The sequence below is a fragment of the Vidua chalybeata genome, chromosome 5 (genome assembly GCF_026979565.1).
Source record: "Vidua chalybeata isolate OUT-0048 chromosome 5, bVidCha1 merged haplotype, whole genome shotgun sequence".
Taxonomy (NCBI): Eukaryota; Metazoa; Chordata; class Aves; order Passeriformes; family Viduidae; genus Vidua; species Vidua chalybeata.
The window spans coordinates 17,846,567-17,872,175 of record NC_071534.1 but is presented as its reverse complement, the minus strand read 5'-3'; the positions used below and the strand labels follow the sequence as shown (position 1 = coordinate 17,872,175).

The window sequence follows — 25,609 nt, the reverse complement described above, 5'->3', positions numbered from 1 at the left end:
TTGCATTGAAGGGGAAGTAAATGGAAGAGACACCAATGCTTGTTAGAACTGTCTATTTAGTACCTTGGTATGCTTAGGGGGAAATTGAAAAATTTTAGCGACTGTTTACACCAATACCATACACACTTGAGTTCCCTCTACTCTTTAAAGAGCATCTGTGTCTGCCCAAATGATCGCTTTTTTAAAAAAATTAAATTTTCTTATTTCCCTTCTCAAGCAATATACCATAGAATGCAGCAGTTCTCATTAACTAATGCTGAACAAGCAGTGTGCCATTCCCAGTGAGTGGTGACATCTCACAACTCTGATCTACTGAGCTGAAAATAGGTTGATACTTTCCCACCTGTTATATCAAGGCTTTTCAGAAAAAAACACCATTTAACTAGTGAGACACTGTGAGACTTGCAAACTGGAATTCTGGTCAACAGAACCCTAAAACTTGTAGTTCACATCTCCTTGCCTTACCTAAACAGACCAAATTTTCCCTGTTTTAAGGATCTGTTGTGCCACTCCACTATACTGTGGGGATTAAACCATCCCCAAGTTTTAAATACAGGGGAATGAAGAAGTAGACTTAGATGAGCTGATTCTCTTTGCAAAGCTTTTCTGACAGAACACTTTTGTTTCCCTGGCAGTAAAAAAACCCCAACACACACACACTCTAATTTTCTTAGAGTTGTTTCAGGCTTCTCCCCAGGTAAACATCACATTTTTAGCCATTTAAAGTCATTCTTGTTATAAATTTCTTACATATCTTGCACACAATTCAACACTCTCCTGTGAACAGCAACAACTCAAGACCTTTTATAAAAAGGAACTCGTTGCTCCAGATTTGTGAGATGGGCGAGAAAACGCAGTCTCATTTGTGTACCTCGTGTGACTGGCTTCAGTCAGTTCCCCTCCGCTTTTCTGAGATTCAGAGGGTGAGGGCAGCACAGGAAGCTGGCAGTTGCACAGTCGACTTTTCAAGGAGACAGAGAAACATGTAACTCATTAAGAATTCATCTCTCTGAATCACTACTGCTCACTCACTGCCACGGTAAAAACCAAAAACGTCTTTAAGGTGGAAGAGGTTTGTGCTACTGCAGTGCTCGCCAGAATCCACAGATGCTCCACATCAGAGACCTTTGTTCTTGAGAGAGTAGGGAATGCCACATACAGAGTATGGCTGGAAAATGCTTCAGTAAACACTGGACAAATTCTCTCACCTACCGCTTTTGAATCACGTGGGGGAACCACGAACCCCTGCAAACCCATAGACAAGCAGTTCATCAGTGAAGGCTGACATGTTTTTCCACTACAGCCAACCTCTCTGTCAACCCGTGGAAGGGTGCCCACCATAACACACATTCACAAGGACGGGATGGGCGTCTGGGAAGCCTGATAAAGGGAGGAGGGGTTGGTTGTCTCCAGTTACGGCTTTCACACCATAGCCTGAAACTGACAAAAAGCACCTGCGAGAGAACCCAGCCCACTCCACTAGCTCTAGGATATTTATTTATTGAGGAATAAACATTGGGCACAGCAGTCCCGTCTCAGCCCTTCCCTCCCGGCTGCTGAGGCAGTCTGAAGCCCACCAGTCCGGCGACCTCCTGGGGCGAGCGCTCGCCCCTGCCGTGGTACTCGCGGTGCAGGGCCTCGTGCTCCCGGACGCTGCGGAGCAGGCACAGGTAGGTGGCGGCCTGGAAGTGCAGCTCCTGCTGGGCCCGGCACAGCTTCTCGCTGGTCACCTGCGGGGAGCGGCGGTCAGGGCGGCCCCGAGGCCTCGCCGAGCCCCGGGGGCTGCCGGGGCGGGGGTGGGAAGGGGAAGGCGGCGCGTACCCGGTGCGCGCGGAAGGCGGCGAGCACGTGCCGATAGGCGGGGCTGTCGCGATAGGAGCGGCCGGCGGCGTGGCGCAGCTCGCGCAGGAGCGCGCGCAGGGTGCGCAGCGGGGCTCCCAGGGCCGCCATCTTCCGAGCCGCGCGCGGGCGCGCCGGCCAATCGAGCGCCGCCGCCCGGCCTCGCCCTCGCGCCCCGGCAAGTGCGGGCAGTCGAGCGCCGAGCGAACGATCGCCTCCTCCTACTCTCCGCCGCCCTCCCCCGCCATTGTAATCGGCGCCGGTCGAGTGCCGGGGGTCGAGCGCCGAGGCCGGGGCGCGCCCGCTGCACGTCTCGCGCTGCGCTCTACGCCTCGTAGGCGGCCTGTGGGAACGGAGCGTGAGCACCAGGAGCCGTCCGAGAGGCGCATTATACCGCAGGAAACCGGCTTGGGCGGCGGGCGCGACCCCGCCAGTTTCTGGGGTATCTGGTTTAAAGGGCGCTTCGGGTCCCGCTGGAGCCAGAAAGGGACGCCCAGGAAAAAGTGCAGGACCGCAGACCCGACGCAGCCGGCGGCTCACAGACGTGTGTGAGGCGGCATGGCTCGAGTGCGGGGGGAAAGAAAAAAAAAAAAAAAAAAAAAAAAAAAAAAAAAGCACCCACCCCAGATGGGACTCGAACCCACAATCCCTGGCTTAGGAGGCCAATGCCTTATCCATTAGGCCACTGGGGCTGCCGCGAGGAAATGGGTTTTGTGTACTTACTTATCTTCTGTCTCCGCCCCCTTTGCTTTTATGGTGTGTATCGGAGGCCGGTGATTGGGCAGCGCCGCCCAGCGCGGCTGCCGCGCGGTCCCCTGGGAGCCGGAGCCCGGTGGGGCCGAGCTTCCTCAATGGCGTTGCGAGGCTGCACGCTCGAAAAACGCGGTGTTCCCACAGGGAAGCGCTCCCTTCCATACTGACCCCTTAGCGGTTTCTAAACTCTGCTCGTTGCACACAGTGTTACCCTTGCTCGAGAGCTTCCCCTGACTGAAGAAGGCTCCCACCCCAAAACCGAAAAACCTGACAAAAAGCCCCAAGAGGGCCAACCTTCAAGTGAAACCTTTTCCCATTTTTATTTTTGTGAGAAATCACAGACACAGGGCCAATATGTACATTCCTCTTTATTTAATACAGCACAGACACGTGACACATAAAAAAACAGAAAAGTACACTCATGAAAAAGCCTGTCGCAGTCAGGGACAGGGAACAGCTACGCCAAATTGAGTAAGGCTCCTACTGCAGAACAGGGGTCTGCCGGCAAGGGTGGATCCCAGAGCAAAGTCTGCTGCCAAAAAAAGCTTGCGCTCCTTTCAGGAAAGCAGAAAAGGGCAAGTCCCTTCTGGAACAGGTGAAGGCAGCGTTACCTGCAAGGTTTGCAGGATACGAACCCCATGACTGTGTTTGGATCAGAGCACTGATAAAATGAAATGCTCTCCAGTTATTCTCACAGAGGGCCAATAGTCCTGACCTCTGAAAGCATTGGACTGCTCAGGGATAGGAAACCTGAGTACCTAGAAGGAGTGAAGACATCAAGTAGTCACACAGGAGAGAGTTAAAATTAGCCTCCCTGACAGGGCTCTGCTAGCCACAACTGGGAATGTGCAGGGAACTAGCCAGCTTCCCAACTAACAAAAGACTAACAGCCATTAAACTGACCAGAACAATATACACATTGGAACTGACACAGGCTTTTGAGGCAGCAGCTTCTTCCTTTCCCTGCTTCAGTTCAGGATGGAGATAAAGCAGGCACCAGTTCCTCTGGCAAAGAGCCTTACACATTTTAAAAAAATTAAAATACAAAAAAGGGAGACAGGTGTATTTACAAAATCCATGGCTGGTACAGTACATCATTTTTAAGACACACTAAATGCTACAATCTTTCAGGTCCTGAGATTATTACAAAGAAAAAAAAACAAACCAAAACAAAAACAAACCCCCACAACTCAAAACTTGTGTTCAGGTCCAGTTTTATAAGGAGAGAGGAAAGAAACCACACATTTAAAACACAGTATCCCTTGAAGTTATTGGAACACACCTCCCTAAAAAATCCAAATGAAAGTGGTGCTTACCACCCAAATGTAGCTGCATTTGGTTGTTCAGGCTTGTTGTCACAAGAGGGGAGCATTTCATGGGGCAGTTTCCCTGGAGAGCTCATCAGGTAAGCACAAGGCTGTTGGGATCCTCTCTCCATCGCTAAGCCCTATGACCCGGAATGCGCGAGTGTTCAAAGGAGGAAGGTGACCTTATGCAAATTCATGCTGGACTGAGGACAGCATCACAGGAATCACCAACTCAAACAGGTTTGCCATCTCGTAGTAACTGTGCACTCCTTTGTTTGAAGCCAAAGAATGCAAAGAATTCTAGCTGTGATTTAACATGTGTTAATAACAACAACAAAAAATTCCTCCAGCTTTTTGTTCTAAGCTCCTCATTGAAAGGCAGCAAAATAGTTTCTCAGCTCTTCATTGTCTGGGGGATCACAGCAAGTCAGGTAGAATTAAACTGGCTATATTCAAACTTGCTTATATATATATATATTTTTTTTTTTTTTTTTAAGTTACACCAAACAAAGGATACGGAGGCCAAACTGCTGTGGAGGGGATATTCCCCACTGTCGTTAGCTGTGCAGGGCACTCTTCTTCACTGACCCTCTTTTAACAGGCAGGCCTAAAGGGACCCCCTAATGAAGTATTCTGAACATAGAGATTTTGCATCACCAGAAGTTATCATCACAGATGCCCTTTTATTATAAGCATCTGACCTTAAGCTAGAGAATGGCAACTTTTTAAGGATTACTCATTAAATGCTTCTAACTCTCAGTAAAAGACTACAAGAGACAAATCACGTTAACAAGGATACTAGTTTAACTGCTAAAATATAGCGCTCCTCAGTAGACTTTTGGGGGGTAAAAAGTAGTAGTTAATTTTGCCTTTTTTTTTTTTTTTAACAGTAGTCCAAAAATAAAATTTATCCATCTATTTCCAGTACAGATCTTGATAACTATGCAAGAACATGGTACTAATTGCTACATGATGGAATCACCGGCAATAAAACACACACTACAATTCTCACCTCTGAGCTAAATTGTTATTTGTAGTTACATACAACAAGACTAAAAGACCAGTGAGAAATACCTGGGGACTGGGATTTAGTTTTTATTTAGCTGGTAACCTTGTTTAGAAGCAACTTCATATCAGTGAGAAATTAATTTAATTCACTTCTGATGCTGGAAAGAAACCTGGGATGTCCTCAAGAGTTTCTTCCCAAATCCAATCTGTACATTAAAAAACATTTCTGCAGCTTCTTAATCCAATTGTGAGAGCTGAATATCCTACAAAACTCTCAGACTAAAACCTGTCACAAGAAGTGATTTTAGCTTCCCTCTCAAGCAACTTCATGACACTTGACATTACATGTTGCACCAGTGAAAGGGTTTCTTTTTTAAAATACATTTTTTTTCATGTTAGCAAAAAGTTCTGCATTACAGACATTCAAAAATACTCCATTTTCTTTGGGTAAAATTTCAATATTAGCTGGGATAGCTGGGGAAAGGAATCCATGTAACACTGAAACACGTAAATACTTATCTGCATAGTTGATATTAGTGACTACTAATCAAACTAAGGCCTTAGCTGGAAAAAGCTGAGAACACAAAAAAAGTTTCTTCCCCCACTCTGGTGAAATCTGCTAAGTCTTAATGAAACTCTGTCTACCTCAGCAACTACTCTGTTTGGCCTATGATAGAGGCATCTTCTGAGTGGTTTTATTTGATTCTCCCACTCTTTTTCTCTTGGTACTAGACAATAGCAAATATGACTATTTATTGATAAAATGCATCTGCACACATTGCTAGGAAGAGACAAAAAACCCTTTTTGCATTGCGCACGATAGGAGCCAAATATAGTGTACATTGCTTGGTTGGGATTACTTCACCATAAAGAAAAAGTTAGTAGCGGATGGTTGTTGTTTAAGCAGGAGATGACAGCAATGGCAGAGACTGATACACACTTCTAGATACAAAACATGGTGGTGGTTGGGGTAAAACTACAGCTGCCAAAAATGGCTACAAAAGACAGGCCTATATCTGTGACTACTGACAAGTTTAGCAGTTTTACTTATGAGTGTGCAAAAACAGTTGCAGGGAATCTTTGTACTTCCCCAGTTTTGGGCCAATTCCAGGCCATGTTGATCTCTCAGCATAACTCACAGCAGCACCAGGGCTTTCTAGGGCCCCAAAAGGCTATTACAGCAGCAAGGGATCACTGCATCATAGAAAAAGGATGATGAAGCCTCACCAGAAGTTTCCACAAATAAAGCATTCCCCTACACAACAGTTATTTTTCCAGTCACCCAGTAAGCATACTTCTGGCTGCTTATTTTGGCAGTGATTTCTTAAGCAGTAGACAGACACAGATTTTTACAACAGCTGCATTTGTTAAAGACTGCAACAGTCAGCCATCATCACCAGCTGTAGATTCCTCATCCCACATATCAGCCCAGGATGAAGAGCATGTGTGTTCAAAAGGAATTAAACAACGTAATTGGTGTATGTGGTAAACTTCACTGAAGTAACTTCACTGATGCACCTAAGACAGATGAAGAAGCACCCTCAACTACCACTCCAACTGGCTGAGCTACCAGCAATAGTCCTATCTTTGACTGGCACCATTAGATTGGTAGGAGAAATCCACTTACGGCATAGTTTGCGTAACGGGTTAACTCAAACATGTGAAGACAAGCAAAGAACTGAGTTAGGCTATTCTCTGCCAGGAACATATTTGGTACCATATTTTCTGGCTTCCACACTGGTTCTCCACCCATGAAGGACTCATCATTCCATTCCAACTCTGCAAAATAAATGCTTCCTTTTCATATTGCAACTCAAAATTAGATCTTCCCTAGGGGAAACACATCACAGAACTAGAACAGTCTAGTGATGCATATGCATGTTACCTTAAGTTTAGCACTTGGTCCACAAGTGAATTGCTAATTTCAGGTATTCATGTTTATAATAATCATAAGTTAGATCCTCAGCACAAAGCTGTTAAAATCACTAGATCATCTATTGCAGATAGCTAATTTTGTCTGAGAAGAAGGAAACAAGCACAGATACTATTATGAGGATTTATCTGCAGCTAAGAACACATGAACTTACTGTTCATTATAGTAAGAGAAGAAACCACTAATGAAATCTCAACAAACTGAGAAGTACAACTTGAAAAGTACGTCATGACATCATGGCAAGTGACTTAGGCAGCATGTGAAGCATAGCTAGCTTTAAACTCAATTAGCAGCTGCACTCTTGCAGGTTTTACCAAATTCTTTCTTACATAGGATGCATGGTGAAAAGTGACAACTTTGGTAAACGTGAGAATCCTTGCAGTAACTGGTATCAAGTAGATATGACCAGCTGCATACAAGATTCTTGCAGTTAATCTCAATTCAGATATATTGCAAGCTGCTATTTTAACTTTATTTACCTCCCAGCTCCTTGGGGCTGTCAGCCACACATCTCTGCCTCAGATTCAGTGATTGTGTGAAGCAGTCCAGTAATTAGTAAGGTTGCCAAACAGGGCCCATAATATTTTACTCATGATCTAATTAAAAAACAAATTCAAAACCTTCAAAGAAAAATGCAACAAGTTTCATTCCCGTTAGCCACTTCCTTTCTCTCATGCACATTTACACGCACTCATGCACACACTCTTTTATTGTACTGTCATCTTTGCACAAATGTTCAACCTTGAAGTAGCATTTAACAGAGCCAGGAGAATGGAGAAGGATGAGTAAGTTTCAGGAATATTGCTCGTGTGTGTGTGTGTGTGCGCACATGTGTGCGTGTGAGAAAGAATGCACAAGCACACAGAACCAATGCCACAGTACAGCAGCTATGAAGTTACACACATTACACACGTGGTTTTGTTTTTTTCTTTACAAAAGGGAGAAAAACCCCAGTTTAACAGCATAATGCCATCTTGGCAAGCTTAAGATTTTCCTCCAAAATGCTTTCCAGCACTTCAGGCTCGCTGAGAAAAGTTTAGAGAGGGTAGGGAAATAAAATTTAAAAAAAAAAAAAAAAAAAGGCACTTAAACAAAGGACAAAGGCCTGAATCAAGTAAGTCATGAAGGGTAACAGCCATTTCACCAGAGCTTGGACAAATAAAAGTCTAGTAACCTTCTTAATAATTTCTTTAAAATTAAAATTGCATAAAGTGTTACTGAATCAGTTGTTTGCCTAATGCTTTAACTTTCTGGTTCATTTTATGAAAATAAACAAACAAGCAAAACAAAAAAAACCTAACAAGCCCAAACAAAAAAACAAGTGTCCCTTTAATGATTTTTCCCCCAGTTCAGCAAAAGATGAAAAGTTAGGTGTGGGAGAAAGCCTTCCACAGTTTAGCTTGGCTGTAGGTTTTCCCTGCAATGCCATCTTCAAAAAGAATCCAGAACAAAAGCAGAAGAGGGACCACTGTGCTTTCACCAATTCACTCAAAAACAAACAAACAAAAAAACTGAAACAAAAAAAACCCATCAACCCAAACACCCGAACGCTTCTAATCCAACTGCGGGCAAAAACTAATCCAAAGAAAACAAAAAAAACCTGTAAACTAGATTAAAATTTGCTAATAAATACAGCCAAAAGTTCATTTTATGAATGTAGCAGCAAATGTGATAAAGTTAGTTGGAGTCCAAGGTGACTCCCAGAGGGTTACTGGTTCGCACAACTGATGGCAGCTTGGGAGAGTTGCAGATTTCTCTGTTTTCACGTCCTCAGGGGTCTTGCACCAAGTGGAGAAGGAGTGTGGAGGAAGGGTCAGGTGATGGGACTGCAGGAAGGAACAGGCTTTCAGCACCTGTCCCACCCCTAAATCCGTGCATCGGACAACTTTTATCAGATTCAAACACAAAGCAGAACCCAAGTAATTAGAAGTTTCTTCTGATTAGCAGAAAACAGATGTGAAACCCACAGCATCTTGCACTTGTGACTCAGTTGATCAGTATTTAGACATGTTTCTCAAATCAACAAAGAAGGCTGGACAAAGTGACTTAGGCCATTTGTGTCTTGGAATGGGAGAACACTGCAGTTATAGTCCAAGGTATCAGGAAACTCTGCAGCCTGTTTTTCATCTAGCCTGCCTTCTTGCTTTGCAAGAGTCTCAAATTATTTCAAATAGCTACCATGGTTTTTGGGACTTTGGATCATGTAGCAGGGAATACTACCCAGACAGTTTCAACATCTAAAACCTGTGTTTGAAGTTATTGCTTGCATTTGTTTGGGGCTTTCTGAGAGCTTGAGACATTAGCTCGTATACAGTCCCCAAACCAAGTTCAGCCCTGCTGCCTGAAAAGACAGCTCTACTTGGCTTTCTTATTGCTTGTGAATACTGAGGGTTTATTTAGTATGTACAACTACAGTTTGTTTATTAACAAAGGCCCTTAAAAAGTAGTAAAAACCTGGGGGGGAATGTCTTCAGAAGAGCTGCTGTGCAGAAAATAATAAAACATTGCAGTAATCTTTCCCATTCTGTCTATGCTTCCTGCAAAGGTCTCTGGGAACCACCCTATTATTTCCTTTGATTTGGCCTTGCTAGGTTTAACCAAGGAGAATAGAAAACAGCAAGGAAAGGGTCCCCATCCCCAATGCTGTTCATTCAAAAGATGCTCAGGAGCATCATGACTAACAGGAGTATAATGACTGAAAAGAGTTACCTTCTGGGGGTGGTTGTTTGAACTGATGTCACAAACAATGCATGGCCATCTTTATTTTCATCATCCTAGTATCTATTTCCACAATAAGTATTAGTTTACTTGTTTCCCAAGACTGAGAAGCTCAATAGGACACAGAGGTAGGACTACTCCTACCCTCAAGATTTAAAGAGGATATTCTTCAACTGAAGATGAAGCATACTTCCAAGAAGAAAGGAATGCTGAAAGGGAATTTGTGCTGTAGTTATAAAGGGCTCCAAGTCTCCCAGTCTAAAATTTCAGTAAGTATGAAAACAAAAGATGACAATTTGAATGGGATGCCTTGATGAGGAAAACACAGAAGAGGTAGAACTCTCTTAGGACAGGGTCCTTCAAATATATTGCTGCCCAATGGCTCACTGCCACAACTCCCTAAGCTACATGCATTGTTAAAGTTCTCAGGTTTGACACAGTTCAGAGAATTAACATCCTGTCAGAACTGTTGGGCCTCAAAAAACAAAAGTTGGCTTCCTTCAACCCTTCCTGGAAAAAAGAAAAAAAATATCAGATGAAGCTTGCACTCTAAATAGTTGATGGTATTTTGAAAGAATTTGTGCAGTATTAATGCTAGGGTCTACACAGCATTTGTGTTTCAACTCTAAACCTCAACAGAGATGCAAGCTTATCTGATCAACACATCACATAAAAAACATTAGCGCCAGCTAAAAAGCATTTAATTGGCAGATGCTGTGGAGTGAAACTAATGAACTAATGCATCTTAATTCAATCTGTCTTTCACAGAAGTGTTGTGCAAAAACATTTATTGCTGAGCTCAACCCAACATTTTTATACTAAATACACAATATATATTATTTTAAATTTATGTATATATATTTATATAAAATTAAAATGAGCTCTAAATAGAAAAGAAATTATTGTCTGATCTAAGAAAAATAAATCACATGTAAAAGAAACCTGCAAGCTAAGTAATCTAGCAAAATACATTGAAGAGTCATTATTCAGGGGTCAAAGTCTCTCTAAAGGTGTGAGATAACCAGTAGTGTCTGGTTCAGTCTCAAGTCAAACTACCAGATAAACTATCTACTAAGAATTTCAGCCTCTCTGGTCAAAGGAATGTTTCAGGGTTGAAGAAGAAGGGCATCATACTGATTTATTTGCTCCTTTTCCCTATGACTTATTTTAGTTTATGCCATTCTCACCTTTCATCTGACAGCTCAAGGGACTCAACAGCAAAGTTCTGTGCTAGTGTCAAAAGTGCAACACGTGCTGGATGCTTCCTAATCTTACATGTGAACTGGTTGATGTATTACTATCAAAGAAAAAAAAAAAAAAAAACAACAAAGCAAGCTCCGCAGTCTTCTGCTACCATGTAAGAAAGAGTTCAGGTCAAACTCCCCAGGCCAGCAGGGGCTGGAAATGCTGGAGACAACCTATTCAGCCCCCAGAAGAGAAGGCACCTCTGGTCGCTTTTAAACGACTCCTCTTTGGCTAATGCCTGAAGCAGTATTAATCTGACTCTGGAATAGGTCACAATCAGCTCTCTTTAACTAGCAAATCAATATAATGCATGGCTTCTGGGAGGAGTTAGATAAAAGATGAAGCCTGAGAATGAGAAAAGAACTGGTTGTGGTTTATGAAAGACATGAATAGAGTATCTTTCCAGTAGCAAATAAGCACAAGGTAAAAGGAAGTTTAACAAATGGAAATACTGAAACATTAGTGTGATTTAAAAAAAAAGCGGGAAAGAAATGCTAGTCTGACCAATAAAATGTGGGTTTCTTTTCATGTAAATGGATTTCCATCCCCTTTCTCCCTTAAATAAGAACTTTTGTACTAAAAAAAACCCTGAAAATAAATCAAATAGTCTGTGTCTCACATATTGATGTACCAAGAGATCTGTTTTTGAAGACAATTCTCTATTGAGACTGCATACATCTGTAGGCTCCCTAAAGTGAAACAGCCTTCTAAAGCTGGATAAATGCCCATTATCAGAAACTGCTTTTGTCTAAGGGTTTAATTATAATGCAAAGTATCCCAGCACCATCTCTATTCTACATAACCTTTGGTCCATAACCATATAGTACACTCGGGACCTACACATACTGGGCACGTTGGGCACTAAGAAAGTGGATGATTCCACTTTATGCAATGAATGGAGAAACCTATTCTAGCACCTTTCAACATCTCCACTTTCCATTGGACTTCACCCAGAAAAAAATGTTGGTGCTGCTGTGGGTTTGACAATCAATTTCTTTTAAGAGCCAATCAGAGCAGATAAAAAAAGGTTGTTTCTTTAGGCAATATCAAACTATGACCAGTCTGCATGACCAGGAGGACCAGTCCTCCTTTTCCTTCTCTCTTTGATCAAGTATTGTTTTATTTTTCTTCTTCCTCTCACCACAGTGCTTAGGATCAAAATATGTAAACATTGACAGAAACAGCAGCCCTGTGACAATAAGCACTTTCCCAACTGGGCAGATTCTGTCAGCCAACCAGAACTGCTTCAGCTCCCTTGCTTGTCCAGAAGTCACTGGTTTTTCCGCTGTAACTTAGTGTCCCCTTTACTTTGGCCTCCATCTGTAGTTGAGAGACAGAAACAAAATGGAAGAATAAAAGTATGAGTGAACTTTAGTTTTTGTAACTTACAGTAGGAGAGACAGGAATTTGGCAAGTTCAGCTTTAGCATCACCAAAAAGTACATTGTCTTTACTGAGTGGAAGACTCTGCATCTTTTCTGTAGTTCATTTATTAGAAATAGCATTGTTGAAACCTGATATATCAAGCTTCATACCAAAACACTGCCTAGTTTTTTTGGCAAATAAAGAATGAAGAATGCCCATCAAGCTGCTGCCACCCTTCCCATTCCTTCTCTGGGCCCCCAGAAAATGCATACAGGTGGCAAAGAAAGGTGTACACTCTAAACTGCACCTTCTAAAGCTTTCTGAAAATTTTCCTGCTCTAAGCCTTACAAACAGAGAAAGAAAGTGTTCTGCTTCAAGTTTCTCTTCTCAATTAAAGTATTTCCTATCAAGCATAAAATTCCTAAGGAAAGCAGACATTCCATTAAGAAAACATCTCACCATTCACACATGAATATAGTCTTATAAAAAACATGAAGAAAGCTTTTAGCTGGAAGGTCAGTTTCTCCTTTGAAGGGGAAAGGAAAATTTTTAGTGGAAAAAAACTTTATGCAGCCTATAAACAATCATCTTAGTGTCCAGTAAGTACTATTCCTTTTTCCCCACTAGTTGAATTTGTACACTTCAGTTTCTAGAATTGTTGTAATAAAGTAGTGGAATTTTTGAATTTTTTTTTGTTCCTGACATTGACGAGAAGTAGGGGGGAAAAAAATCATTCAGGTTCCAAAAATACTGCTACAATAGAGTAAGTTCTGCCAGCTGCTCCCAAAGTTTGTCCCTGTGTTGTGTCCTCTCTAAACTAAGTACTGGTGTACATTATATTTCAGTCTAAGGCAGAAATCTGACTTTTAAGTTAAAACAAGTTAAAAATAAATAATAAGAAATGTATCATGTCTTTACCTGTGTAAGCTTGCTGCAAGTGAGCAGGCAGAGGTGAGTGAGACAGCGTTGCTGCATGCTGAGCACCTGGCTGTAAACCCTTCAGTAAGTCTGGGGGAAAAAAGGGAGAGTAAAGATAAAAAATAAATCTTGAGGAGAGAGGCAGTCTCTGTGAAATAAGTTTTTGTTTTTATAGTGTGGCTGTACTAGCCACACCATAACTAGGCTTATCTCCACAACAAAGAATAGATATCTGATAGCATTTTGATGGCTGGAATAAGTCAAAGACAAACCTATGCAAATATAGCTAGCTAAAAGTCAGAGCAAGGACCATGCCTTGCTACTGGGATGCAACTCTTCATATATGTTGGTCTTTCTGCCAAACCAAATTTTTATGTCGCTTAAGAACATAAACAGCTTCTTTATAAGCGATCAGAAAAAGTAAATGCCATCTTGGTTGATAGTTCTTCATAAGAGAGCTGTTTGATATCTGAGATTGAGTTAAGGCTACTTTGAGGAGTTACCATATTAAGTCCCTAATTTGAACTGTGACATTTGAAGACAAACTATACTCCTTTCTAAAAATAAGGTATTAGAAGTTAACCCAAAAAAAGTACATTCAAAACTAAACATATACCAGAATATAATAATGAAGTTAAGCTTATCAAAGGTGATTTACAACAACACTTAGGTATTATGTAAAGAAAGTTTTTACTAGTGAGGGAATCCCATTTACTCTCCTGTAGGGATTTTCATGAACCAAATCTGAGTGTCTCAGAACTTTATTGCTTCCCTACTCAATTTCCATTTTAAGGATGCATCTTTCCCTATAGCACAGTGTCATAATTCCACTCACTCTGAGTTAGGCTGTGGTGGAAAGCCGCTGAGGTAGATCCCGAGGTGGTTGTCACTCCAGCTGTGTCCGTCCCAAAGCCAAGCAGCTCCAAGGGAAACTGGAAGGGCACAGTCACAGGAACAAGGCCACCCAGCATCCCAAAAGGAGCTAATGGTGCAGACGTCACGTTCTGACTGGTCACAGACAGGGGTGATGCCATGAGAGTCAGAGGTGAGGCATTAGCCAGTAATGATGCTCCTGCTGTTGACTATGCAAAAAAAAAAAAAAAAGCAATACTTCAAGATTTTTAAAGATCTGAATTGTATTCTTTTAGGGTATAAAAATCTAGTATTCCCCTGTTAAGTGTTGCTCTGTTGAGAAGTATAAACTATTAATGAATATCCACTTATATACCCAGGAAGTCTCCCCAGTGTTCATTTGCTAAGCAAGCACAATTATATTTCTAAAGAGGTTGCAGAGAAACAATGAATTCTGAAAATTAAGATTCATATGTAAGAATCCCCAAACTTAAGAAGCCAGGTTAGCAAAATGCATGCATACATATGTATGTCAGAGGAAAAGCAAAGGAAAATAATCTCTCCACTATAAATGTCAAAATGAAGTTAAATTCACTGCAGCTTTAAAATAAAAATGCAAGATTAGCAAGAACATTTTATCTACAACAGCTCCCAAATCACATTAATTCCTCTAATATTAGATCAGCTTGTTCTTGTTTAACTATCTTTCCTTCACTGCATATACGTAATTTCATATGCTAATGTTCAGTCCTCTAATTATCTACTACAAAACAGTTAGTATAGAAAGCACTTTGAATCAGACTCCAACTCAGATAGTGTAGTTATTTGAATTAAAAAGACTCCTATGGAATAGGATTTCAAACCTGTGCATTTTTACAAGTAAGCCTCAACTCAACCCAAAATTTAGAATAATTTTAATGAACACATGAGCTTAAAATGAAAATGACATTTCACTGAGTTCTGTAATAACAACTTACAGAGATAGCAAAGTCATGAAATCTCCTAGCACGGATAAGTTTTTTTTACCAGTTTTGATCTTAAGATATTCCAGTGAAAGCAGCTAAAGAAAGGACAGTTTTTTCTTATGAGAAAACACAGTATTTTTAAACAGTGGCCCTGTAAAGGGAATTTACCTACAGATGATGTTCTTAGCAAGTGTTTATATTGGTCATCTTAAAGGTACCAACTTCTACAACATACTCTATCCCACAAGAAGAAAAAAGAATGAAAAGTATCAACACACTATTATTCTCTTTTGCCTTTAAAAGTACTAATTTCACAATAAGCTTATGTACAAAAAATTGACAATTGTTCCTTGTCTATGTAATCTAGTAAAGGGCCACAAAATAAAAGCCATACAGTAATGTTTTGCAACTGTGAATTTGTAAACTGCCTGAAAACAAACTTTGTAAAGTGCTCTGCCAAGATCTTGCTTACTCACTCAAAAATGAGACAGAAGTACAGTGAAGCAAAGAGCTACAGAGCATGCTCTAAAGGAACTGCAGTTCAGATGTTTCTATTTAACTCATATACAATAGTTCTTAAGAGGGTTCATCCTGGTCACATAGATCTGAGTCATTAAGATCCTTAGAAGTGTAAGCCAGATTCTGCTCAAGAGTACTAATGGTAGGTAGAGCTTTTTAAGGAAATCACACGTGTACTCTTTGGCTTTGTGCCCTTAAGATGGAACTTTCTGTGAGGCTTCAGCAGGTAGAAACTTGTATTCTGGTAAATAATTGTGTCAATCAGAAGTGGAAAATAGGGAAACACTTCTTGGAAGCTTCCTAGTTCAGTACACCTTTATTATCACACAAAATAATCTAGTTTCATCTTTAATGTAAGCAGACCAGATTATAATGAGCAATGGAGGTACCATTCTCATCTTCTAACAGCATCTCAAATAGGAATTAAATCCTAAGGCCTTAAAAGAAAGGAGATTCATTTTCAGTCTTATGTGAAGTTTTAAGAGGAGTAACTAAGTCCTCAGTACACTGTTCCTAACAACTAGTCTGGAATTGATGTTGGTTCAGCAGCCAGCCATTACACCTTTATAGCTAAATAAAACCTCTGTTATCACAAATCTCTTCCCCTTTAGTGTACTTGAACTGGGAGGTAATTTAATTCTAATCTTTCCTTGAATGTACTCCACTGACTAAGCTTCACAGTGCACAGCAGCAACAGCCTTATTCCATGGTTTATCTTCTTTGATTTCATACTGTTCTTCTGAACCATTTTTAGATTATGAAAGTAATTTCTGAAGTGTCAAGAAGCCCACATGAAAGGTCTCAATAATTATTTTAGTGATACCATATGCTGCTCAGTACCTCCAGCTGATTTACCCCTTTCTATATATCAACACACCTTATTTTGCTGTTTTATAGTATGGACTCATGTTACTTGATTATTCACCACACACTCCCACACTTCAGTAGGACTGTGGCCAAAATGCATTTCATTACTCAGGTGATCAGTGTTTCTAACAAAAAAATTACTTGCCTTCAACTACAGGAGGGTTTGCCAGAATTCATATCATCCAGCACAACACTGCTTTCCCTTCTCCTTCATCTTTAAGCACTACCACACCCATTTCATATTTTGTTCTACATCACAGCCATTGCATCCACTGAATTCTGCTGACTGCACCAGAAAGAAACAACTCTCTTCCCAGTCCATTCATTGTACCCCTTTTTGTCTCCTCCAGGCACCGTCAAGAGTACTCAAACTGCACTGTACTTGGTTCAGCTCTTCTCCAGACCCTATGTGGTACCTCAGTGGCCTGCACACAGCATAGTCTGTGGATCTTTTTGCCATTCAAAGCACCCAGTGTAAGTGAATGCTGTGTCAGAGCCTGTCAGACTTTTATTGCGGACTGTTCCAGTACAGTAGGATGAAAGACCATAGAAGTGTCTTATAAAAATCATCTTCCTCCTGTTATTCAGCTGCATTAAGAAGAATTTGATGACAAACTAAAAGATTATATAATATTGCCAGAAGTCAAGTATACATCACTCCCATCTCCCATGCAACAGCAATGTGCACTGTTCAGAATAATACTAAGTTTTTCACTTGCTGTACACCAAGAATATAATTTAAAGCAATCCTACTTTTAAGTTTTGATGACTTCAGCATAGAGAGTACTAGAGAGAGGAAAACATCAAATCATCTCAGTAATTAAGCATTCTCAATAAGAAGAACACAACTTGGGAAAACAGGTTGTCTTCTGGGTAAATAATATATGTTTTAGGATAACAATATTTTCAAAATATTTGTTTTGTTTGATTTGCCTTGTCTCTAGTGATAGTATAAGCTTTCAGCTTCTAGAGTATTTCTATATTAATGGCATGTCTCATTCAGTTTGACTAGATCCTACAAAATAAAATACATAGTCACAAATACAAAAGAAAAACACTTGCAAGTGTTAATTACAAGTCTTGAATTACACTCAACCACAGGCAACTGAACTCTAGTTTTGAGGTTAATCATGAAGCCTGACAACAAATGTACGAAGACACCTTCTGGATGACCACCACCATTACAAATATGTAAATATGAGAGAATACACAAATCAAATAATGCAAGTACATACCACATCCCCTGAAAATATGGTCACACAAAGCTTACCTTTTCTAGCGCTGTTAAAAGAAAAAAAGTGACTTCTTTTCCACAGTATGGACCAAGAAACAGTTTACAGTGAGGATTTGTTCCACACTGATCCTTGCATTTCACATCAGCTGGAAATACATATTCTTTAGTGTGAAATAGTTTCATCAGTATCAGCATTATGCTTAGAAAGGTAAAAAGTTACATTTATGACATTTACAAATCAAGATAAAATATACTAAGAATGTTTACCAAATAAATGTGATAAACATTAATGTAAGGCTCAAATGTGAACTCATTCGATGCATACCTGCACGCTGGCTGCTACAACTGGAGACCCTGAGGCAGAAGATGGTCTGTGTGGAGTTGACAATTGTTTAGTAGCACCCTGTGTTCCACTTCCTGCTCCCCCAGACAGACTAGTCCTACTAGCTCCACTTGAGTTAAGGTTACTGCCTCTGCTGGCAGGTACATTCATTCCAACTCCACCCAGATTATTTTTACCAACAGTTCCAGAAGGAGAAGAGTTGGGCAATTTTGAAGAAGCCTGAGGGTTTTTTGCAGGCTGAAGGCCTGAGGTGCGATTAGAGGACAGCAAATTCACTGTAGGAGACTGCCTGCTGATATTTACACCACCGGTCTGTTTATGAAGGGGGTTGTTGCTGGAGTGACTACTCTGGGAAACTAGTGCACTTGAACTGGAAGAACTGGGTGTTGTTGCAGGCCTGGGGGATGAGGTGGACTTGGATGAAAATTTAGGTGATGCATTGGGCTTGGGTGTCACAGAGGGTTTAGATGAAGTGGGCTTGGGAGAGGCAGCAGGCTTGGGAGAGGCAGCCATGGAGAAGGGAGGTTTGAAACCCTGGGAAGAAACTTGTGACACCATAGCCTTGGCTAAATAGTTACTAGAGGTAGAGGTGCTGGATGTTGTCCGAGAAACCAGTGGGTGAGACACTTGAGAGCCACTTCCGGATGAGGGATTAGACAAAGGCAGGCGATACACTACAGACTTATCTTGAGCCTTGATGACTGGTGATGAGCAAGAGAGTTTGGGATTATTACTCAATTTCACCACAGGATTGGTCTGTGATTTACTAAGAGTTGCTTGTAAGGGAGATACATATTTCTGTTGTACAGCTGAATGCTGGTGCACCTTTGTCACTTGTGATGTTGAGGAAGTACCACCTTGAGCCTCAGCAGATGACACCAAGATATCCTTGGTTCTTTGAGAGGAGGTGGAAATAGCTGCTTGAGTCTTAGAGGAAGAAACGTGAGTCTGAGAAGAGGAGGAAGCAGCTTGGATCTGACTTGACCTCTGTAGTCCTTGTTGAAGTAGTTTGGCTGGCAAAGGCTCTAAGGAAACCTTGGGATTTTGAATTGAAGATCCAGCAATAAGGCCTGAAGAGATACCAGTGTGAACCAAGTCCTGGGGTTTCTTTGGTACTGGCCCTGTGTGACCAGCAATAAGACTTGATGAATGGGATGTTTGAGTGGGCTCTACTTTCTTTGAAGTTGCCAGAGGCAACTTACTCATAATGCTTGCTAGTTTCTCTTCCCTCAGCCCAGGGCGAGGTCTGGATGTTGGTGTGTCTATGGTGGACCCAAGAGGTGATCCCTTGGCACCATTATTGATAACTGCCAGAGCATCAGAAACAGAGTCCAGTGAGGGTGGGTGGAAAGAGAGGTCTTCATCCAGTGAGTCATCCAAGCAGATAGTCTCTGGAGCTGCTGTGCAGCTAGAGCTGGCTGGGGTGCACACAGCTGCACTGGAACTCAGTACAGTAGCACAACTTGAATTGACTGAAGACATACAGGTTTTCTGTTCTTTTTTTGGACTGGAGTCCTGAAAATGAAGAAGGGATAAGAAACATCAGGTTTAACAGGCTTTCTGAAATTGATTTAAGGTAATCTTTAGTGTAATACTTTTATTCAGTAGATTCAGACAAACCAAAGATCTACTATTGAAATTTTCATAGTAAGATACTTATAATACCTAAGTGCTGGAGCCATGTCTGCTAATTCAATATTTGGATTTTAAAATCTAGCATTGTTGCTCCATATAACTGAAAGTGTCCCACACAGTGAAGAACTACTAGTATTATGAAGAATAGGGTAGCTAATCTGACCACTTAGTAAACCTGCTACTAAATTAAGACAACACCTGGTCATGTCAAATGAGGACCTCTATCCTACGGTATCCTTCCAACTACACTGTTTTCCAGTGTTGCAAACTTTAACACATTCAAAAATGTGAAACATCACTGGAACTAGTATCTCTTCATAGTCAATTTTCAAAAAAACTAATACAGCTTAAAATGGCAAAGCTATACAGAGGTATTTTGTACTACATTCTTTGAAGTAATCCACCACCAAGTCAATAAGCACTGCCTGACAAACCTTCTGCAAGAATTTTTCAGGATCAGAAGCAGAGCTTGTATCAAATGGTCACATTGGACCATTAAGTGGGTATTCAAATATCTTAATAGGCTTTTACCTTCACTTTGGGTTTAGGGGCCAGAATCACCTTCTTCTTTGCCCTAAAACAGAGGGGATAAATGTGCATTAGAAGACCAAAAAAAAGGCAAGTGATTGTCATTTTAAGTGTTACCCTGATTACACCCCAATAAACTAGAATGATGGCTACAGGAGTCCAGCTTTAATAATAAGACATCCTTGAAATGAAAAATGGTTTAAAATATAGGGGGAAGGAAAAATAGCACACTATCAATTCATTTTTCTGATCATGTATCTCTATGTAAATAGTTTCAAAAGCAACTGAATTGATGATATAACCTGACATATAGATCAGGGTATATCCAGAAAGCTGGTTTTATTTTTCTGATTTAGAAGAACCTCAAAATATCAATTAATTTCAGCCTCTTAATATTATGAGTTCATCTACTTAGCAGAGCTTTGTCTATACTGAAGTCTTCTAGAATAGCAATATAATTTCACTTTTTACATTGACATTTTTGTCCCTGAGGAGGATGCTTCCTATTCTCATTTATTTCAAACCAGATAAAAACACTTTCTTTCCCCCAGAAAAGTGATTTGTTGCTTATCAACTATTAAAACAGTTGTATCTAATTTGTGTGTTGCAAGAAGTAACTTAGCAAACTGTCAGATTTTCTTCTGCAATGTACACGAACTGCGGCTATGCAAGTAAGGATAGCATTAAGGATTATTAGTTATCGGCTTCAACTTAGAGGTTCAGCATTTCACACTTTATTTCTTCAAGGGCAATCAACAGATTTACATCTTGTAGGCAATTTTTGATCCTTTCCTAAGCAACTAGAAATACACCTAGTTAAAAAAAGACTTTACTGTAGGTGGACCATGACTCAGTTTTGATGTTATGTAGAAAAATATCCTATGCTAATCACATTTATCAAAAAAGTTGCAACTGGAGTTTTATTTAAAGTCATAACAATTTATTTGAATTCTGACTGAATACAGACAGCTCCTGAGAGGTACACAGTGTTGTCTGAAAATAAAGATGATAAAATCGCACTAAGATACACAGACTTCTGTGATTAGAGATATTTTTGAGGAAAATAAAGCAGGAAGTACTGCAGTCGGAGTTCAGTATAACAGGCTGAATGTCAAAAATTAGGCAGTGTGTAATGCTTTGAGTAAAAGATATTAATTCAAGAATTAATACCCCTGGAGTTTTCTAGCCACTTCACAAGTGAGTTAAAATTTAATGCCACAAGAACGTTACAGTTATACGCCTAAATTAAAGCATTAAAGAAGATTTTAAGTATCTTCAAACAAATGCCAAAGTACCTCCCTTTCCTTCCCTCTAAAACAGGTAGCAGGAAGATGAGAAAAGATGCTCTGCACAACCTAAAGATCTTGTAAAGCATGTTGTCCCTGTTATACTCACGGAGCAGAAGTGAGGTGATTGTGAACACTTCGGCTTTCTTTAAAAAGCATCCTAAAAGAGTGGTGAGAAAATACACATGAAATTATTCTACAGCAACAAACAGCATATGACCACTAAATACCCAAATATCCTTTGGTTTTCAGAACCAGCCTTTGATTATCTGTCCCCAAGGGAACTAATGATTACTTTGCCTTGCTGTCATGGTATAGGTCTTGGCATCCATGAACAGAAGATATAAAAAATGATAATAAACTCTTCACACTACATGTCCAACACACTGATCCATAGGCTTGGGTTTGTGGTCATTAATCTCTTGTAGGGTTTTTTTAAAGCACAGAAGATAAAAGGCCAAACACAGTAGCCAAGCTTGCTTCTAGCTTTCTTCAGTACTTTTACTACTTAAAAGGTTTTGAAAGTTTAATAAAAGAAAAACCTTAGGTTATTTTGTATCACTTCTCTAAATTCAGTTACACTAGACTTAGACATACATGTTACTACAGAGCCAAGGAATGGCAGGAGCCAGTGTGACAAATATCAATACTTGCCATGCTTTTATTCAATGTTTTCAGCTCCTTAGTTGCCAAGTGGAAAGTGAAAATGATTGCTGTATCTATCCTATAGCTTACTATTCAAATGCGGCTATGAATAGAAAATGAAAACTTGGTCCCCTTCCTTGTTTCCAGATAGGCAAACTAGGACAGACAACATTTTCTTACAGCACTGCCATCACATTGACACTGACCACATCATGAACAGCTGTCTGAACAAGAGCTTTTCACCACTGATAATACAGCCTGCAGAGCTACATAATTACAAAAAAATCCAAGTGTCCAAAAATCTCATGTCATCTCGTAAGAAAACACTGATCCTCTCACTACAGTTCAGTGCCTTACTTCTCAGATTCTATTTCCAGCTCCATTTACACATTTTCTTCACCACACTAACCTCCAAATCTGTACTGCATTGTTCCAACAGAGACTACTGAACGCCTATGAAGAAAAACCAACGTTCCTCATTACATGTTTAATGTGCCACCTCCCAACCTATACAGCTTCTCCAGAGTATTTCCCTTCCCACTTCCTTCTTGGTGCTTTATCCATTCCTTAATCTTTTTAATTTGGAAATGAAAATTCAAAATTAATCACAGGCCCCAGTAATTTGTAGCATCATCCGTCAAGGTTAAAGACAAAATTTTAAGTACTATAAAAGGACAGAAATCAGACATGGTACAAAGAAAGGACAGAGCAGTATATGAGGTCCCTTCCACCCTTAACAATCCTTTGATTCTGTAATTTCAAGTTATGATCAATACCTTACCTCTTCCTTCCTTATGAAGTTATAAGAAACATTAAATACAATTAACTTTGAAAGTGCAAGAAATTTTTCTTCTAAGCTGAACCCACAAAGTTCTGGTACCATAGACTATTCTGATTAGTAAGAATTCCTTAAAAATACATGCTCAGTAGATCAGTTTTAGCATTAAATACCTATTTTTTTTCAAGTTTATATAGTTCCTTCTCACTTGAGGCCACATAGAAAAACGAAAAAATGATAAGCCTTCAGCATAATCCCTAACATAAAATCCCAACAACATGAGCATTCAGAATACAAATTATGTGCTGTATTAGGAATTACCACTGCCAGACTCCAGGAAATACTTTCTTTTCCTCTTTCTATGCAAACCTGTTTGCCTACAAATTACAATACATCACTTCTTTAACAGAAGGCAGGAAAGTGCCACCCAGTAGATACAAGACAATTTGTAAATCATTATGGTACTAAAACCACTCAATTAGTAAATTAAGTCTTGCTGGTTAATGGGAAGTTATGATCTGTCACCTATTGGGGTTTGTTTGGTCTGTTGGTGGTTTTAGGGGGCACTTTGATTTTTGTTTAGTTTTTGTCTTTTATTGTTGAAGCCAATTGTATGGGTAATTTAAAAGCTCAGGGAAATTTTCAGCAGACTTATCAAATGGAAAGGAGAGAACTGTTTGTTTTATGGCTTTCCAATACAGAATTTTAACATGCTTCATTTCTATGTATTTTTGAATCACCTCACACTATTTTTTGACTATTTCTCCACTATCATCAGTGATCTTTCTGTCCTATCTTCCATTCTTAAATTAAACTGGGATTCTCTGTCTCATCTAATTCAATAAAATCTTCATAACAGATAACATCTCAGTCATTAGCATACTTACACAAAAACTAAAAAACTGAGCAAAAAGAAGTCAGCTGTATGCCAGGAAGTGTAAAACTTCATTTGCTCTTTTTGTTACTATTTAACCAGCTATTTCTACACTGACTGATCTCAGAAATATCTCAGTACAGTTATTTTTACAGCTTGATACAGATTTGACTAAACTAAAATCAAGGTATTCATGAGCAAGTTGAGTAGTTGTATAATTTAGTTTTTACAATCAGGTTGAAGTTTGATGAAATTATTTTTTGCAGTGATTGCTACAGAGAGAAAGAACTCAGGCCAAACTGTCCTTGCTCCTCTTTCACTCCAAACCATTGGAAAGCTCTGCCAAACCTGCACTTCAAAACAGTTTACTATTGCTCCCATTTTATTTCTCCCTCTTTTGTGTGGTTGTTTCTTACATCTGTAAGAAGCAAGTATAGAAACTGGTGTATTTTTAACTACTGTAAAACAGGGCATCCCAATTGCAAGCAAGTAAAAGAGAGCAAAAACCTTAAGTCTATTGTGAACACTGCTATTGAAATTCTAGCTTGTAATTTTAAAGCCTGTGTGAGCAGTCTGATAATGCAGTGTTCCAACATACAGGCAAAACTGATTTCTAGATCATTATCACTTCCTATATCACATAAAGAACTTTCCAAGCTGTTACCCTCCCACCTCATACTTCTCCTCAAATGAAGCATCATGCTTCATGCTGTGTTAGAAGCAGCAGTAAATTCAGTCTCTAGGAGATGAAAAAAGCAAATAGCTGTCCAAGGAAAACAGTGGGTTTTTTCATTCTCAGGCTTAAAAACAAGACAGAAAATTCATTTTAGAAAAATATTTGTTCTTCTAAACTATTCCAGCTTCACAAACATATTCCTAAGTTCCAACCAATACCAATAGTACATGGTTGAGTCAAGTGTAAGACAATAAATAGGAACCAAAGAAATCATTAACACCAAAATGAGTAGATACCTAAAGCAGTTATCTTACCTTGCCTGCATCCAGCCTTTAGGCCAAAGTGGTTTCACTTCTGTTTCCATAAAGGTTTTGAGGTAATCTTCAGCAGACTGACTTCTATTTGGCTCTAGCTCATAACATCCCAGCTTGATCTTGACAAGATTACACAAAAGAGACCTGCAAAAAGAAACAAAATAAATATATTGAAAGACACAGTCCTTTCAAAAGCTCAGCAGAAAAAGGTTAAGAAATTGAAGCTGTCTACTGATAGTTGTAGGAAGTGCTCAGTTCCAACTGTGTTTTTTGGAAGTTTATGCTGCACAAAGTGTTGCTACTACAAACTGGTATGCTCTACCATTGTCACTTCTTCATTTCCAACAGACTCTATTGCTCTTATTTTCATCCTAATATCATTTTATAATTTGTCTTACATTTTCTTTGTGGTTTTCTCATATTTAGAACATCTTCTCTCACTTTCCTCACAGTGATCTCTGATTTGTCTGAAAGGAAGTGAAATCCATTCTACATCGAATACTTCTACAGAGGATTCTTTCTGACAGGGATTTTGTCTTTTGTTCTTAAAAATATAAAAGCACACACAGTTAAGTAGCATCATCCTTTCAGAGCCTCTTGAATGAAAAAAGCAACAGATTTAAGTATCTCTCCCCTCCAGGTCAGTCCAAGCTATATTGCTTGTACGTATTTAATGAAGCTTTCTTCCCTGTTGTCTTCACATACTTAATAGATTCGTTGAGAGAAGTCCACCAGTCCCTTCTAGTAATACATACATACATATATATACACACACTCTTGTACTAAAATTATCTTAGATCTTGCATGGGAAATTACTAATTTAGAAAGATGTGCTTGCTTAAAAGTCTAGATTATTTAAATACTACTCATCTGAGTTTTCAGAAAAATCTCTTCTAGGAAATCAAACTCTACCATCTGATCATTTCAGATAAGAATCTGTTCTACTCTTGAGAGATAAAGAACTTGTGTTCAGAGGGAACAGAAGGGGTTAAGATTAATGCATTATTC

The 25,609-nt window shown here is 39.8% G+C and overlaps 2 protein-coding genes and 1 non-coding gene across 4 annotated transcripts in view; all 3 read right to left on the bottom strand.

Moving 5' to 3' along the window:
• Window positions 1-1,484: 1,484 nt before the first annotated feature.
• On the bottom strand, window positions 1,485-2,651 carry FMC1 (formation of mitochondrial complex V assembly factor 1 homolog). Its single transcript, XM_053943287.1, has 3 exons — window positions 2,563-2,651; window positions 1,822-2,182; window positions 1,485-1,730 (listed from the first exon to the last, which is right to left on the bottom strand). Exons 2-3 carry the CDS (start codon window positions 1,948-1,950, stop codon window positions 1,536-1,538), a joined length of 324 nt encoding a protein of 107 aa, XP_053799262.1. The 5' UTR covers window positions 1,951-2,182; window positions 2,563-2,651; the 3' UTR covers window positions 1,485-1,535.
• On the bottom strand, window positions 2,459-2,531 carry TRNAR-CCU (transfer RNA arginine (anticodon CCU)). The gene has a single exon. It is a non-coding gene; the product is annotated as a tRNA-Arg (tRNA).
• A 291-nt stretch (window positions 2,652-2,942) lies between the features above and the next one.
• The window catches only part of UBN2 (ubinuclein 2), a 51,645-nt gene continuing 28,978 nt past the window's right edge, over window positions 2,943-25,609 (bottom strand). For both annotated transcript variants that reach the window (XM_053943277.1, XM_053943278.1), the window contains exons 11-17: window positions 24,602-24,745; window positions 21,424-21,474; window positions 20,032-20,074; window positions 17,848-19,380; window positions 13,921-14,167; window positions 13,086-13,175; window positions 2,943-12,123 (exon numbers count right to left, since the gene is read on the bottom strand). In XM_053943277.1, the coding sequence (XP_053799252.1) occupies window positions 12,074-12,123; window positions 13,086-13,175; window positions 13,921-14,167; window positions 17,848-19,380; window positions 20,032-20,074; window positions 21,424-21,474; window positions 24,602-24,745 (2,158 nt within the window). In that variant the 3' untranslated portion in view covers window positions 2,943-12,073. The remainder of the gene's footprint in view (window positions 12,124-13,085; window positions 13,176-13,920; window positions 14,168-17,847; window positions 19,381-20,031; window positions 20,075-21,423; window positions 21,475-24,601; window positions 24,746-25,609) is intronic.